The 15,097-nt window shown below is 36.4% G+C and overlaps 1 protein-coding gene across 3 annotated transcripts in view; it reads left to right on the top strand.

Moving 5' to 3' along the window:
* The first annotated feature begins 2,632 nt into the window (after positions 1-2,632).
* Positions 2,633-15,097, top strand: part of LOC121419824 (hormone-sensitive lipase-like) — a 100,947-nt gene continuing 88,482 nt past the window's right edge. The window contains exon 1 of one of the 3 annotated variants that reach the window (XM_041614287.1): positions 2,633-3,439. In XM_041614287.1, coding sequence (XP_041470221.1) covers positions 3,380-3,439 — 60 coding nt within the window. In that variant the 5' untranslated portion in view covers positions 2,633-3,379. The remainder of the gene's footprint in view (positions 3,440-15,097) is intronic. The other 2 variants (XM_041614290.1, XM_041614289.1) reach the window with 2 other exon arrangements.

Raw genomic sequence — 15,097 nt, 5'->3', positions numbered from 1 at the left:
AAAAAACAGTTATATGAGAGAGATGGGCGATACATTTTTAAAGGACAAGTCCACTCCAACGAAAAATTGATTGGAATAAAAAAAATCTATCAAGCATGCATAACATTGGAAATTTCATCAAAATCGGATGTAAATAAGAAAGTTATGACATTCCAAAGTTTCGCTGAATTAAAAAAAAATGCACATCCTGGTCGGTATGCAAATGAGGAAAATGATGGCGTCATCCACTCACTATTTTGTATTTTATTATATGAAATATTCAACTTTTCTCCTCATTGTCAAGTGAAACAACGATTAATTCCTCCTTAAAAAATGGAATTGATTTTGATACTATGGTTCAGTCAAGTGAAATCTTAAAAAAATGAAATAATGTATATTTCAAACAATAAAAAAAAAAAAAAAGAAATAGTGAGGGACATTATCGACTGTCACTGAGTTGTGCATAATCACTGTCTTGTGAAAAATAAGCGAAACTATAAAATGTTATATATCTTTCTTACATCCGATTTTGATGAAACTTTCAGCGGTATATGCTATTTTTTCTCTATTCAAATCAACATTTTTTCTCGTGGACTTGACCTTTAACTTAGGTGACTGTAATGGCAGGCCATCACTTCAAGGGGCTTGGGCGAGTGCCCTCCTCCCCCCCCCCCCCATTAAAAAGTGAGGACTGGAGGAAGAAATAGAAGAAATACGAAAGGAGAGAGGGAGATCGGAGTTATCTGTTATACCCCTATAAAAAAAAACGAATGATGTTCCTGCATGAAAGAGGGGGAAGAGCCTCAGTGAGGAGGGGGGAAAGGAGAAAATGGACGAAGAGGCCAGAGGAAGAAGCAGAAGAGGAGGAGAGGATCAGGAGGAAGAAGAAATGGTCAGGAGGAGAGAAAAGAGGAAGGCGAAGAAAAAGAGGAGGAGGAGGGATAAGAAGAAGAGGAAAAGAAGAAGAAAAGGAAGATCGAAGAGACATAAAAGAAAGACTGATGATCCGGGAAAATCAATTTATCCTAACAAAAAAATTGGGCTCGCCGCTTTGCAGTTGCATAATTTAATTGACATAGCTATAGCCTATTATCATGCTGTATGAGAATTTCAGGTCTGCATATTTGCATTTATTATGTTATGAGTTGCGCATACTGTTTTCAAGTCAGCACACCCAAAAAAAGTTTCAGTTATACAGCATTATTCTGAAAGTTCAGATCCATTCCGACAAAAAATGGATTTGAATTTGAAAAAATCAAGCAAAGCATTTTCATATATACTGCTGAAAAGTTCATCGAAATCCGATGTATCTTTTTTTTTAAAGTAATATTTAGATTCAATTATTTTCAGGTAGTGCACAACATTTTGCAAACTCTATTTGAGGATGTCACTCAATCACTTTCTTTTTGCCTTTTTATTTTATAGATTATAGAAGAAAGAAAAAGAGAAAAAAAGAAAAAAGAAAAAAAAATGAAATGAAATTATAGGCCTTTTTCATTGTTTGCCGATTTGATAATAAGGAAGCATTATCACGAATCACTGTAATATAGATCGCAACAATGACAATAAAAAACTGAAGGTAGATCAATCACATTGTTTCTCAGTTTAATGAAGAAGACATGATTATATTTCTCTTTATATTAAATAAGAAAAGAAAATAAGAGTGAGTGACGTCATCAGTTCCATTATTTGCATATACTATTCAGGATGGGCAAATTAATGGTTGGTGAAATGAAGTAAAACTTTTCTTAATCTTTCATCAAATTTTGAGTATGTATCAGCGGCTAACTTTAGTTTGATTTTTTTTAATCTTCATTTAAATCCCGGCCTCTCTTTGGCTGGTGAGCAAGCAATCCATGTATTTTAATGAGCTGAATTAAGTTGGATGAGATTTGTACACAAATGTACATAATAACTTTCTTTTCTTCGGGTAAAATAGCTCTTGATGCATAGTCTTTTTTCGGGGGGGGGGAGTGCTTGACATTGGCGGCGGAAGCCAAAAATTTTAGGAGGGGACAACCAAAAAATTTTTGACAAGCAAAAAAAAAAAAAAGGTTCTCAACCCAAAAATTTTTGGGGGGACGTAGGAAAATAAATTGACAAGCAAAAAAAAAAAAAAAAAAAAAAAAAAAAAGGTCATCAACAACAAATTTAGGGGGGACCGTCCCCCCTCCTCAAATTTAGGGGGGACACGTCCCCCCCGCTTCCGCCGCCTATGGTGCTTGATCAAAAGAAAGAAAAAATGCTCGCGCTTCATGCTCGTATTATTTGTCTAGTGACATGTGTAGGCCTAATACATTGTTCATGAATAAATTCATACAAACAGTTCATCTGGTAATGTACCCTTTTGCAGGTCAGAAAAGAGAGAGAAAAATACATGCAGGTAATGATAGTAGATCCTCAAACTTTCATCTATTTCCCCCTCGGCCTAAACTTCGGGTTTTGGCTCTTCAAGCAGGGAGCTAATCGGTTGGGGAAATGTTGTTTTCTTCCTCCGGCCCTGTCATTTGGGCTGTTATTGGACAATGCTGCGCATTTCACTTTTTTAATGAGACACCAAAATTTGGGTAAGATTAATATGATAATGGGATCCGCCGCCGCGGTTGTTTGCACCCATGATTTTTATCCCAATTAATAATTGGCATGCAAGGGATCGTCGGGTGTAAATGAAACTGATACGATATCACTTCCGGATTGTTTCCCATTCATTTTGTACGGTGAACTCAACCAGTGGCGTTTAGTTCCACGTCGCGAGCCAACTCAAGCATAGCAGCGGCATTGATACCCGCGCGGCGCCGTAACTCCCCGGGACCGGTACGGTGGGAAGATCTCGCATCCGTACTGTTCGAAGCCATATATCCGACTGGATTAACGTTCATCATGATGGCTTCATTTCAGCGGCAGAGTTCCGCTATTTCAAACGCTTCATGTTCATCTGTCAGAGAAAATTCTGTGAATGTGTCGATAGCAGCACTCAGGCATCTTATAATAAACAATATTGAATATTTTCAGAAGCTTCGAAGCGCTACAGGGGAGCGATTTTACACCCTGTTTTGTGTGCTTGAACAAGAAACTGATGCAATGCGACCGACCGTGGAAGCGCTTGAAAGAATAGCACACAATTTCGATTTTGACCCCAAGGTACCGGGGAAATGGATACCGCAGTTTAGTGCAAGTTGTAGATGCCTGTGTTGATAAACTTCTAAAAGTTGTGGATAGTATATCACGAACTCGTGAAAGTCTTTTATTTCGAAGCAATTTCCACATCAAGGAGTTGGAGTCGTACGGGAAGGTGCTGGGTCAGCTGCGGGTGATCCTCGGGTACGCTCAGAAGCTGGTCGCCTACTCGGAGGCGGGCAATTTGTTCCCAAGCAATAATGAACAATTTCCAGAGAATGTTATGCTTGAGATTCAAGCCTTGGATCGAGAATGTTTTTATGGTAGATGTCTCGGATTTCAGGTAAGCAAGATGATATTTTGTCATATTTGTAGAATAATTGTAGGCACCATAATTTATTAGAATGTCAAAATAAATAACATTGAAAATTTAAATAACTTGTTATTAATCGTTGTGGAATTAAATAACAAGCTACTAGTACTAGCTAGACGAGAGTCTAGATACTCTAGACTTTATGAAAGGGGGGGGGGGAGTCCCATGTCTGCAGACCATTATGGACCCTAGCTGGCCCCTTCTGATCTCGGCCGCTGTTCCAAAATATGGCACACACATTCTTTACTACATACATGCCAACTACAAGCTAGTAAAAAAAATCTGAAAATATTTTTTTTATTAATTATGATGAATGAATTTGCATATTTTGTTCATAATTTAAGAATAAAATATGCAGATTTATTTTTGAAAAACATTTGCATACTTAACACTCAATTTCACTTCATGTTTTCTTCTTTTTTGCAGATGTCATCTTTCAAATAAATGTTTCCACAAAGAAAAATTGCAAAAGCCAAATTTTCCATATGTATTTGTTTGTTTTTAGAATTTCTTAAGTATTTCCTTGTTTGTTCATCTTTTGTTTTTCATTGGTTTTTTAAAGGAAATTATTACAGACCATTTACATGTAAAAACTAAATTAAACCCTAATAAAGCAGACCCATTAGAATACCGAGGATATTATTTGGGTGTGGAAACGACCCTCAACGAACAACAACAACAATTAGAATGAAATATAATCACCCTTTTATGAATTTAATCTCCCATAGACTTTGTACACAAAGGATAAAAATTAGCCATTTTTGACACATTGTGGCAAGGTACCGTATCTTGTAAAAATTCATATGTCGTCGGGTAGACAGGAATAACCGTCGTTTCTGGGGATTTATTCAACAATTTCTGACTTTTTACTACAATCCCCATTGAGTGAGCCAACGCAGTTCAGCGGAACAACCAAAATACAGAGACTGAAGCTTTTGGTCTAGTCGTCGGGATGCTATACCAGAGCTACCAAGTCTCACGCATTATGCGTGAGACTCAAGTATTTTGGACTCTTGTTCATCCCCTCAAATCTCTGTCTCACGCAACTATCACAGCCTATCCCCGTATACATTGTACACGATGTCTGTGATCTCACTCAGATTCACAGAGATTCTCACGCATAGCTGGTCTTTGAACTTGGCATCTCTGCTACAATGTATAGTATACATGTACCTGTACAAGTGTACATGTACATCACAAATTTTGTCTCAAAAGTTGCACGAGACCTAAAAGAAAGTCATGAAATTTTGTGGCTCTTTTTGCGTTTCAGAAATATTGCGCGAAGTGTCGAGGTGAGGGGGCCATCATGGCCCCCTGGTCTTAGATCTGGTATCACCACCTTTAACCTTAAAAGGACTAGGGGGCCCCTAGTCCTTTTAAGGTTAAAGGCGGTGATACCAGATCTAAGACCTGTGTCTTCTTAACTGATCTCTCTTATTCAACTCGCCATTTCAACTTTTATTATAGTTGGTTACAATGGGAACTCGGGAAGACCAGCCAAATGAATTTCTTGGGAATAAAATCAAGATCGATGTACACTGTATTAAACTATAAAGAAAAGTGAGATCCAGCTACAAATCGTAGGTAAATATTTAACAATCATTGAGCCTCTTATTCAGATACACGTAGGTCCGCTCTTTTTTTTAAATTGGCAGTACTGAGTCGTGTGCCTGTATGTTGTCAATGCTACTTTGGGGAAGTTTATGCAGAGCCACAGCAGAGGTTCGAGTTTTGAGCCCAGGTCCTGGGTCATGTCTGTCTTTTGTGTGGTGATGTAATAATTTGATAAAGTGTGGTCCAAGCATGCATGAACTTCCTTGCAAGAGGGAATACATGTTAACCCAGATGGTAGCGTTTTGTTCCCAATAGTTCAGGGGCCGATTGCACGAAAGGGTCTTTGCAAGGACCGTCTTTCGTGTCGCCCATCTTTTATGATGCGCCATGTGAAACGCATTTTAAATAAATCATCTCCAAATATATTTCATTCGTCCGTTAAAACTAACAAAATATTTGTTTAAAAAATGATATGATATATCATGAAATTGTATAAAATTTGATTTTAAAGCAAGCTAACGAATCTTATTCTTTATCATAAATTTCAGAAACAGCCCGCTTATAGCGTATCATAAAAGATGGGCGACACGAAAGACGGTCCTTTGAAAGACCCCTTCGTGCAATCGGCCCCTGGATGATGCTGGGGCTCTATAATACTTGTTAAAGGATACCTTTACAGTTTGTTAATAAGGTGCTTTTGAAACCCCCATGGACTGGCATAATGTCCACTGGTCAGTGGAAGTGCCCTCAGAGAAGAGAGAGGGAAGGGGGAGAGACTTCGGGAGAGGGCAGAAGAAGAAGGGGGAGTGAGAGACAGAGAGAAAGAAGAAGAGATAGGGGAAGAAAAGAGGAGAGAGAGAGATCACCATGCAATGGTACATGGTATTATAAAGATAATGCCCAGCCACATGATGTATGGTGTACTGTATCATTTTACAATGTGTACGTACATGTACATGTAGGCCTATATTATACATGTAGGTAAATTTTATTGGATTCAGGAAATTGTATTAAACTCTGGCAAAGATTTTGCATTGATACATTAATTCAATCTTCCTGCCAGCCTACTTAGCTTTATGACTTACAGTGTATTAGATTACAATCATTGCCATGGCAACATGTAAACCTATCCCGGGCTAATAGTCTGCAAGCACAGGTTACTTGACACGTAACAAATGGTTTTGTTTTCAATTGGTCTAAATGGCAATTTGTCCAATTAACAACTCGTCTACTATCATTTGGTCCACCATCAGTTCGTCCACTATCCATATAGCCATTTCGTCCACTCATTATCTCATAGCCAGTTGGTGCAATAGCCATTCAGTCCATATACCATTTGGTCTAAATTGACTCTGTGCTAATTGGGCAAAATGAATGAAAATAAAATGGGTATTAGACTAACTGGTTATGAGACGAAATGGTCTTTAATAGACAAACTGGTGGTTAGACGAAGCAATGATTCAGGACCAAACGGTTATTGGACCAAATGGTTGTTAGACAAAATATTGATGGACGGAAACACGGAATGGCATTAGACTAAAATGAAGGTACATGTAGACCATGCGATGAGTAGAGGAGTTGGCAGTAGACGAATTGGCAATTTACCTTACCAATTCCAAACTCTCTGTAAAGGCGATATTGGTACTCCAAACTCTCTGAATTGGAAATTTACCTTATCCAATTACATATGTACATTGTAGTACTCCAAACTCTTTGTATTAAAGATAAATTCCAGTTTTGGTAACGATCTCAAAATTACTTTTTACAGAATCTAATATAATGACCACCCAAGTGTCTGTTTGTATGAATAAAAAATATGTGCCGAAGGATTCTGGGAGAAATTGTGTAATTGCTGAGAAATAAGCAAAATAAGCGCTGATTCGGTCACTTCCTTCGGGTCTTTATTCCAGCAATAATAATACACTGTCCCACGTGTGCCTATCTGTGTTGGTGATCTTCACTGTGAACGTTTTTCAGCATAGATTTCAAGATTTCACAAAGTTCAGTTTATGTAACTGTACCAGATCTAGATCCTCGATGATATTCTGACAATTAAGCCTGGTTTTACAGACTTTCTGATGAAATCAGTGTTTACTGCAACTACTAGCATTTCTCTTTAAAGGCAGCCTGGGTACAAAGTAAATTCATTCTCATTACTAGTAAAGAATCTCCATGATGCACTTTGTAAATTTTGAAGACCAGAGGTCTGTGTATGCAGACTACAAGTAGGCTAATATGACCTGCATTAAATAAAGTTTCTCAGGCCTTGTTTATGCTTCCACTTTTCAGGCCAGAATCAGCGTTTCCAAATGTGATTAGTCAAAAACACGGTTGCGTCCATGCTTATTTTCATTTAAACGCTGTTTCAAAACGCCGATCGTAAACTCACAAAAAGGTGCGTTTGTAAACGTTGTTTGACCAGAATCAAGCTTTCTGGGAAGTATAATAGAACCACGATCGTAAAGGTGTTTAAACGTCGTCATTTGGTGCATGCTTCCGGTGAGATGAAAATCTGCGGGAAAATACAGTCGCATTGCTTCATGTTATCTCCACGTAATAACAACACTCGAAGAAAAAAACTTTCGAAAAAAGGCGCACCCAATTTGACATCGCTTTCATGTTTCAATGAAAATTACGATGCAAAGCCAGCTGGAGATTGTGATTTCGCCTCTGAAAAGTTAAGCATAAACAGCACTCCAAGAACCATGTTTATGATCGGCGTTTTGAATCAACGTTTGAAAACGCTGATTCTGTCCTCGCAATGGAAGCATAAACACACTCTCAGTCTATCCCATCGATTTGCTTATTGTACACTCTTATCATGTAAATGAACATGAATTTTATGAAGGGGGAGGGGGTGGTTATGTTAAAGATGATCTGAAGTTCTGAACAAATTATTCTCCATCACTATGATATGCCCATCGGCTATTTTCAAATATTGTGTATAAACATGTAAACATTTCTTGTACATCATGATTTTCAAAGATTTTGCCAACAAACTATGAGGCTTCAAGCCGCATGTTAGTTGTGAGATAACTACAATACATGCACAGCAGGGCAAATTATTTGCACGCACACAAGTGAACATACATGTATCAGTTGATTGTCATAATTACAAACAGCTTTATGACCCCCCCCCCCCTCCCGGTTACATACAGACTTTAATTGCATGGAATTGAAAATGGATGACAAAAGCCCAATTCACCTTGGTAATGGGGATTGAATAGTTTCATTGATTGCCTTTCTAAATTAACACAGGAAATTAAAAAGTTTAGAAGAGCGTGTGTCTGTAGGGTAGGTAGATAGGAGCTTGATCATGCCTACAATATACTGTCTGAGTCATCAATAATCATCATGATGTAGTCATCTCTAATTGCTTTAGGTGCTTTCCTATTTAAGTTTATTTCACTACAGTCATATTTTGTTGCTGTTTTTACTATTACCGTTATGGTACGGTTGAGGCCAAAAGTTTACACCCATGTGCCCGTATTCTGAAGTCAGGTTTAATAAGACCATGGTCGAAGTCTATGCTAAAATTATGGGAAGCCAAAAGTGTCAAAATTTCTATTAAGTTGTATGTTTCTTATGTTTACTGTGCTCTTTCCTGATTCATCGATGGTGAAGACAATCATCTATTTCTACTTCCTAGACAATTATGAATGATTTGAGAGCCAAATGAGCTGAAATATGATATCTCTACTGTTAGTGATTTATGTAACAATTGGCTATCCATACTTAAACCGCAACTTATTCCTGAGTTTAATAAAGTTAAACCGACTTTAGAATATGGGCCATGGAATTCAGTGAAATTTGTTCGCTTGCCAAACATCGTAAAATTTACTATATCTTCAGAAATTTATATAAATACCACCATGACGAATTTGGTATCAAATGAAAAGAGCGTATTAAGCTCTTGCACATGATTGGGATGCTGTTACGAGCAAAGTATATTTCAGATATGGAAGTTTCTTTGAAGAACAAATAATAATACCCATGCCAAATGTATTCTATTGTTATAATATTTTCAACATCATTTCATAGAAAATTTAGAAATATGTAAATGTCAAATCTATGATTTATATTGCATTTTCTTTCATGATACATGTATTTCACCAATGAACAAAAAAGTGTAATCTGAAATTTTTGTGTTGAGAAGTACGTAACTAGCACAAATGTGGAATGTTTTTGTTAAGTTTTTATTTTTCATTCGTCTAAAATATGAAGATTCTTTGGGGAAAAATGACACCTAAATATTTTTCAGCTCCTGGTGACAATGCAATGTGATGAAGGAGCAATCAGCATGACATGCTCATTTGTTTGATATCAAATTTGTAGATCAGGATTTTTCAGATGAAATTGTAAGAAAAAATCATTCAAGAACATATAATTTGGAATAGGATTTTAATAATTAACGGCAGTGAGCATGTTGGCTTCATCAATGCTTCATGAATACAATTTTGCACACTTTATTCCAATTTGCCATTTTGTGTTGGACTACAGACCTATACATGTACATGCAGAGAGCTTTTAAAGTGATTGGTTAACATTGGTTTGACTTTAAAAAATCTGAGCTAGAAGGTCACACTTGTCACCTGTGTCTGTGATATGTTACAAAAATGAAGCCCAGCAAAAAATTGCGTTTGAAAATAATTATTTAATGCTTCAAAAATTGAAATATAAAGTGACCGGAAACACCAACTTAATTTCATCCCATACACTATTTAGAAAATCGGGGTTTGCCTTGTAGCTTTAGCTTTTCATTCTCAATAATGGTTGTTTTCAGGGTTTATTAGTTCTAATACATGCACGTGCATTTGTACACATGTTTCATCTTGGTTTGAGAATTTTTTAAATCGGCTGCTCACAAAGTTAAACAATACCTTTAATAGTGCTTGTATGCAAGAAAGAAAGTGAGAGTTCTATTTTTATGCTGTATATTTATATATAATAGGAAGTTTAACGATAATCTGTAGTTGTACTTAACATCTTAAGTTACATACATGTACATATCTAGATCTAAGATAAAATGTTAAGTGATTGCCAAGCTATGGTAGATACATGTATCTGAATATAAAAACGGCCCAAGACCAATTTTTGGCGAAATTGTGTTAAATATGGGAAATTGTTCCTTATACAATGACTCATCTTGTGTACTATAAATGATAAATCTGAAATCATCTTGGAAATGCCTTTAATAAATAAAGGAGGAAATCTGGTATACAGTAAGTATAAGAAAAGCCCAAGTCCAGGACTTAGGCTTTTTAATACATTCATAATATAGCGCCCTCTCTACTAAAGAAGTCTACCATGTATTAAATGAATGTCAGAATGACCCAAGTCCATATGATTCTAAAAACGACCCAATTCCACCAGACAAAAGGCCCCACCCGCAAGTAACGTGAATATTAATATTCATAAAAAAATGTGCACTTACATTTGTTTTATGATGTTCTCTTGTGTCTTTTGGCCCAAAATACTGTAATTACCCACATTTAAAAATCAGTTTTCCAGTTTTATCAATTTTCTTGAAATAACCTCCTATGGACTTGGTCTTACATATTAATTTACTCTTTCTATTGCATGTATGTATTGGTCCGACAGCTCTCTATTTTAATATCAAAATATGCACAGATGGGGATTTTTAATAATTAACTTTAATGGCCACTCAAGGATGTATGTATAGCTCAAAGAAGAATAATCAGTAAAGGAGAAGCAACCAAGGATATCAAATTTTATTCATCAATAATAGAAAGTTTTGAAACTTCAATTTCAGTACCGTGATAGTATGATGCTGATAGAGAGGATGAAATTACCGAAAAAATACAAGACTTTCTAATTTAATTTGCATGTTTATAGTCTGCACTGAATACCTAGGACGTATAGGGGAAGGCGGGGTAAGTTGAGCATAGGGGCAAGTTGAGCCACCAGCCCCAGGCCAATAATGAATGAGTCAGACATTGTGGTGGTGTCATGTATTGATGACCCATACCATAACCCCTAACCCTACCACATTGTTTCCAACTTTGAAACAAAAAGTAGTTTTTTAGAGGGAAAAATATGAATTTCAGCCAAAAAAGTAAAAAAGAGTGTAAAATAGATAAGTGCTTTATAAACACACACGTCTTTAAAAATAATAAAGACATGATAACAACATCATTAGTCCAGGTATGGATCATCATTCTTGCCATAGTCTTTTATATGATGGATGCATGATAAATGTGTGGATACAAAGTTATCGCACTAAGTTCGGACTGGGGTAAGTTGAGCCAAACAGCATGGGGCAAGTTGAGCCATGGTAATTCCTATGGTAATGTATCTTAGAAAACGAACAAACCATAAAAATCGATTTAAATGCAGGCTGAAAGGAGCAAATTTACATGACTGCTCTTTTCCTTTTACAGGATGTTAGTATTTATAGAGAATTAGCAAGTGAAAAGACTTTAAACAAAAAATTGACATGCTGGTTCTCCCCCATACATTTTGTACATAGTTTTTGTGGCTCAACTTACCCCAGAAGGTGGCTCAAACTTACCCCATATATGGGGCAAGTTGAGCCATTTGACATTGTTTTTTTCAAAGGTCACGATGACTTTCAGTGTGGGGATAGAAAGTTATATATAGGTGGAAAATATTTCAGAAGAATTAAATTTCAAGGCAAGGTACTTATTTCGACAAGATTATTAATCATATCAATTCTGACATGCAAAAAGCAAAAACTGTCACAACTTACCCTGCCTTCCCCTACATGTTGCTACATGCAGTATACAGGGGTGTGAGAGTTCAGATTTTTTTTGTTTTGATTTTCAGCTTAATTTCAGCTTATATTTGGCTTTCCTCTGTACAAAATTATAGGAGTTCTTTCTATTTCAGACTTTTTCAGCACTCTTCAGCTTTTTTCAGATCTTTTTATTTGTGACCACTCACACCCCTGAGTATAACTAATTAATTTATGATATTGTTTTGGAAGTTGCAGTTTTTTTCCAGAGTTAAATGTATGTATTATTTTAATATTTTGAATTCATGTACATGTACACTGTATGTGTATGGTTGTAACCTCAGGAAGTGGGGCAGAACCCATGTTGTCACAGTTATTCAGTTATGGCATTCCAGTGGCCAATCTCTATTTCTATTCATTCTTTGATATTTCATTTGTTGTATTTTTAAATGCAATTTTCATTTTACCAAATAAATAATGATAAACTTAATGTACTCTCTACCTTCAAAATCTGAGTGAGAATGCATGCATTCTAAGATTGGATGAAAATGCTAAAATGCACAAAGATTTGAATTTTAAAGGAGAATGAAACCTTTGGAAGAAGATAGCTTGTGTGAAAACAGAAAAATCTAAGAAATATACAACAAAAGTTTGAGAAAAATCAGACAAATAATGAGAAAGTTATGAGCATTTGAATATTGCGATCACTAATATCACTAATGCTATAAAGATCCTTAAATTGGCAATGCGACAAAGATGTGTGATGTCACTTGTGAACAACTCTCCCCATTACTTTACAATATATTTTACTTGAATTGCCTCTTTTATCACATCGATCAGTAGATCATGTGTTCTTTCTATAGGAGGGCATGTAATACAGACTTTTAAAAAATACATAATGGATAAAGAGTTTGTATTACCATAAGAAAAAGCAAAAAGAGACATTTTGAGGGTATTTTATAGTCCATCAAAGGGAAAGTTGTTCACATGTGACATCACTCATACTTGTCGCATTGCCAATGGGAGAATCTCCATAGCATTAGTGATTGCAATACTCAAATACCCATATTAGTTTCTCATTATTTTTTTATTATAATATGATATTATTTCTCATTATAATATGATACCAAGTATCAAAGCGCAGTTGAGTATATGCACATAAACTGCGCTATATAAATGGACATATTATTTTTCTGATTTTTCTCAAACTTTCTTTGTTCTTATTCTTTGATATTTTTCTGTTTCGGCACAAGCCTACAATGTACTTGTTCTTCATTCCCCTTTAATACTAATTCAAACTTCTGTACTTCTTTCATGTACTTTGTACACTTGAGTGAGAATGCATGCCTAGGAATGGATGAAAATTGGTAAAAATTGTGAAGGACCTTAATGGATGGTGTCTCCTCGTTTCCAATTTGTAATCAATAATTGGCGTGGAGGTCAGTGAAATTTCCTTGAAGCTACCATACACCGTGGGGATGCGTAAGGATCAGTTCATCTTCGGTTACGTTCAGACAACCTTTTTCATAAAGTTTCCTTGAAGCTACATGTACCGTACACCGTGGGAATGCGTAAAGATCAGTTCAGCAACGAAAAGGGACGTTCATACAACCTTTTTCATGAAGTTACCTTGAAGCTACCATGCACCAGGCGATGCTAAAGATCAGTTCATCCTCGGTTACGTTCAGACAACCTTTTTTTATAAAGTTTCCTTGAAGCTACCATGCACCAGGGGATGCTTAAGATCAGTTCATCCTTGGTTACGTTCAGACAACCTTTTTTTTTTATAAAGTTTCCTTGAAGCTACCATGCACCAGGGGATGCTTAAAGATCAGTTCATCCTTAAACGCGTTCAGACAACCTTTTTTGTAAAGTTACCTTGAAGCTACCATGCACCAGGAGATGCTATAGATCAGTTCATCCTCGGTAACTTCAGACAACCTTTTTTTATAAAGTTTCCTTGAAGCTACCATGCACCAGGGGATGCTTAAAGATCAGTTCATCCTTGGTTACGTTCAGACAACCTTTTTTTTATAAAGTTTCCTTGAAGCTACCATGCACCAGGAGATGCTATAGATCAGTTCATCCTTGGTTACGTTCAGACAACCTTTTTATTATAAAGTTTCCTTGAAGCTACCATGCACCAGGGGATGCTATAGATCAGTTCATCCTTGGTTACGTTCAGACAACCATACTGTCCACAGTCCACCTGCCTTGACTACGTTGTAAAAACACGGACGTCTTTCAAAATGCAAACATTGAATGATAGAAAATTGGAAAGGGTGGAGTACATACATGCAATACCAAATTATAGATGCGAATGCGAATATAAAGTATATCCAGGAGTTTGTGTTCAGAAGCTCTTCCTCGGGGAGGGGAAGAAGTGCTTGCATACAGGTACATGTACAATGTATGGTTGCAGCGGTACATTGATGTAAGCCAGAAACGAGTGACTGGCACATTCTGGAACAAAATGCTATGTAAATGTGGAGACATTGTTCTGAGGGACTGACTGGTACATGTATTAAGAGCAGAATGTTATTGATTTTATGAGTAAAAACTGTGTACAAATATTGTGATTTTAATAATCATTTTATAGTTCTAACCGCAATTGCAAAAAATCACCGAGGGCTTACTCTGCTAATTGTCGACTGTGTGATTCGAGCCAAAAGTAAGAAAATTGCTTCAACGCACCCATGGACCCAAAAGTAAGGAATACTTTTGCCTTCATATCGATCATGAGCGCTCGCGCTCGGGATGAATTCCTTGTGATTGACCTAGAAAAATACACCTGTAAAAAGTGTCATTTAGTCTATAAATGCAGACTCCATTTCTGTGAATTTTTATTCATTATGATGACTTTAATTTGAGCTTTAATTTTTTTCTTTAAAACATTTTTTTCTTTTCTATGTAAAGGTCATGTGTAAACTAAAAAAAAATAGATGATTATGAATAAAATGCAAATTATTTAAATTGTAAAGCCCATGTTGTATCTGGTTTGGTTAGTGATTAATTCTCTATTACCCTTGACTGTAGCCTGGCCACCTTTCCAGTCAGGTACAGCATTTCAAGAAATTTATATTCCTGCTAGGTACCATTTACCAGAGGGGTGTTTAAAGCTTTTTGTATACAGCAGTTCAGGGACTTACAGATGTATTTGTGGCCGGCCCTTTCCACCGGCTCAGTTCCATACTGTCAAAATTTCTGTCAAGAATATATTGTAGAAACATAGATTACATGTATGCAGAAAAATACTTTTGAAGCAAAGTTGGAAAACTCATTGCATGAAATTTTGAAGAAGAATTCAAGTGGTCGAGTTGTCCGAATCGGAGCCAACCCTAGAGAACTCGACCGGGTCG

The sequence above is a fragment of the Lytechinus variegatus genome, chromosome 8, assembly GCF_018143015.1.
Source record: "Lytechinus variegatus isolate NC3 chromosome 8, Lvar_3.0, whole genome shotgun sequence".
Classification (NCBI taxonomy): Eukaryota; Metazoa; Echinodermata; class Echinoidea; order Temnopleuroida; family Toxopneustidae; genus Lytechinus; species Lytechinus variegatus.
This window is presented reverse-complemented; position numbering and strand designations above follow the sequence as displayed.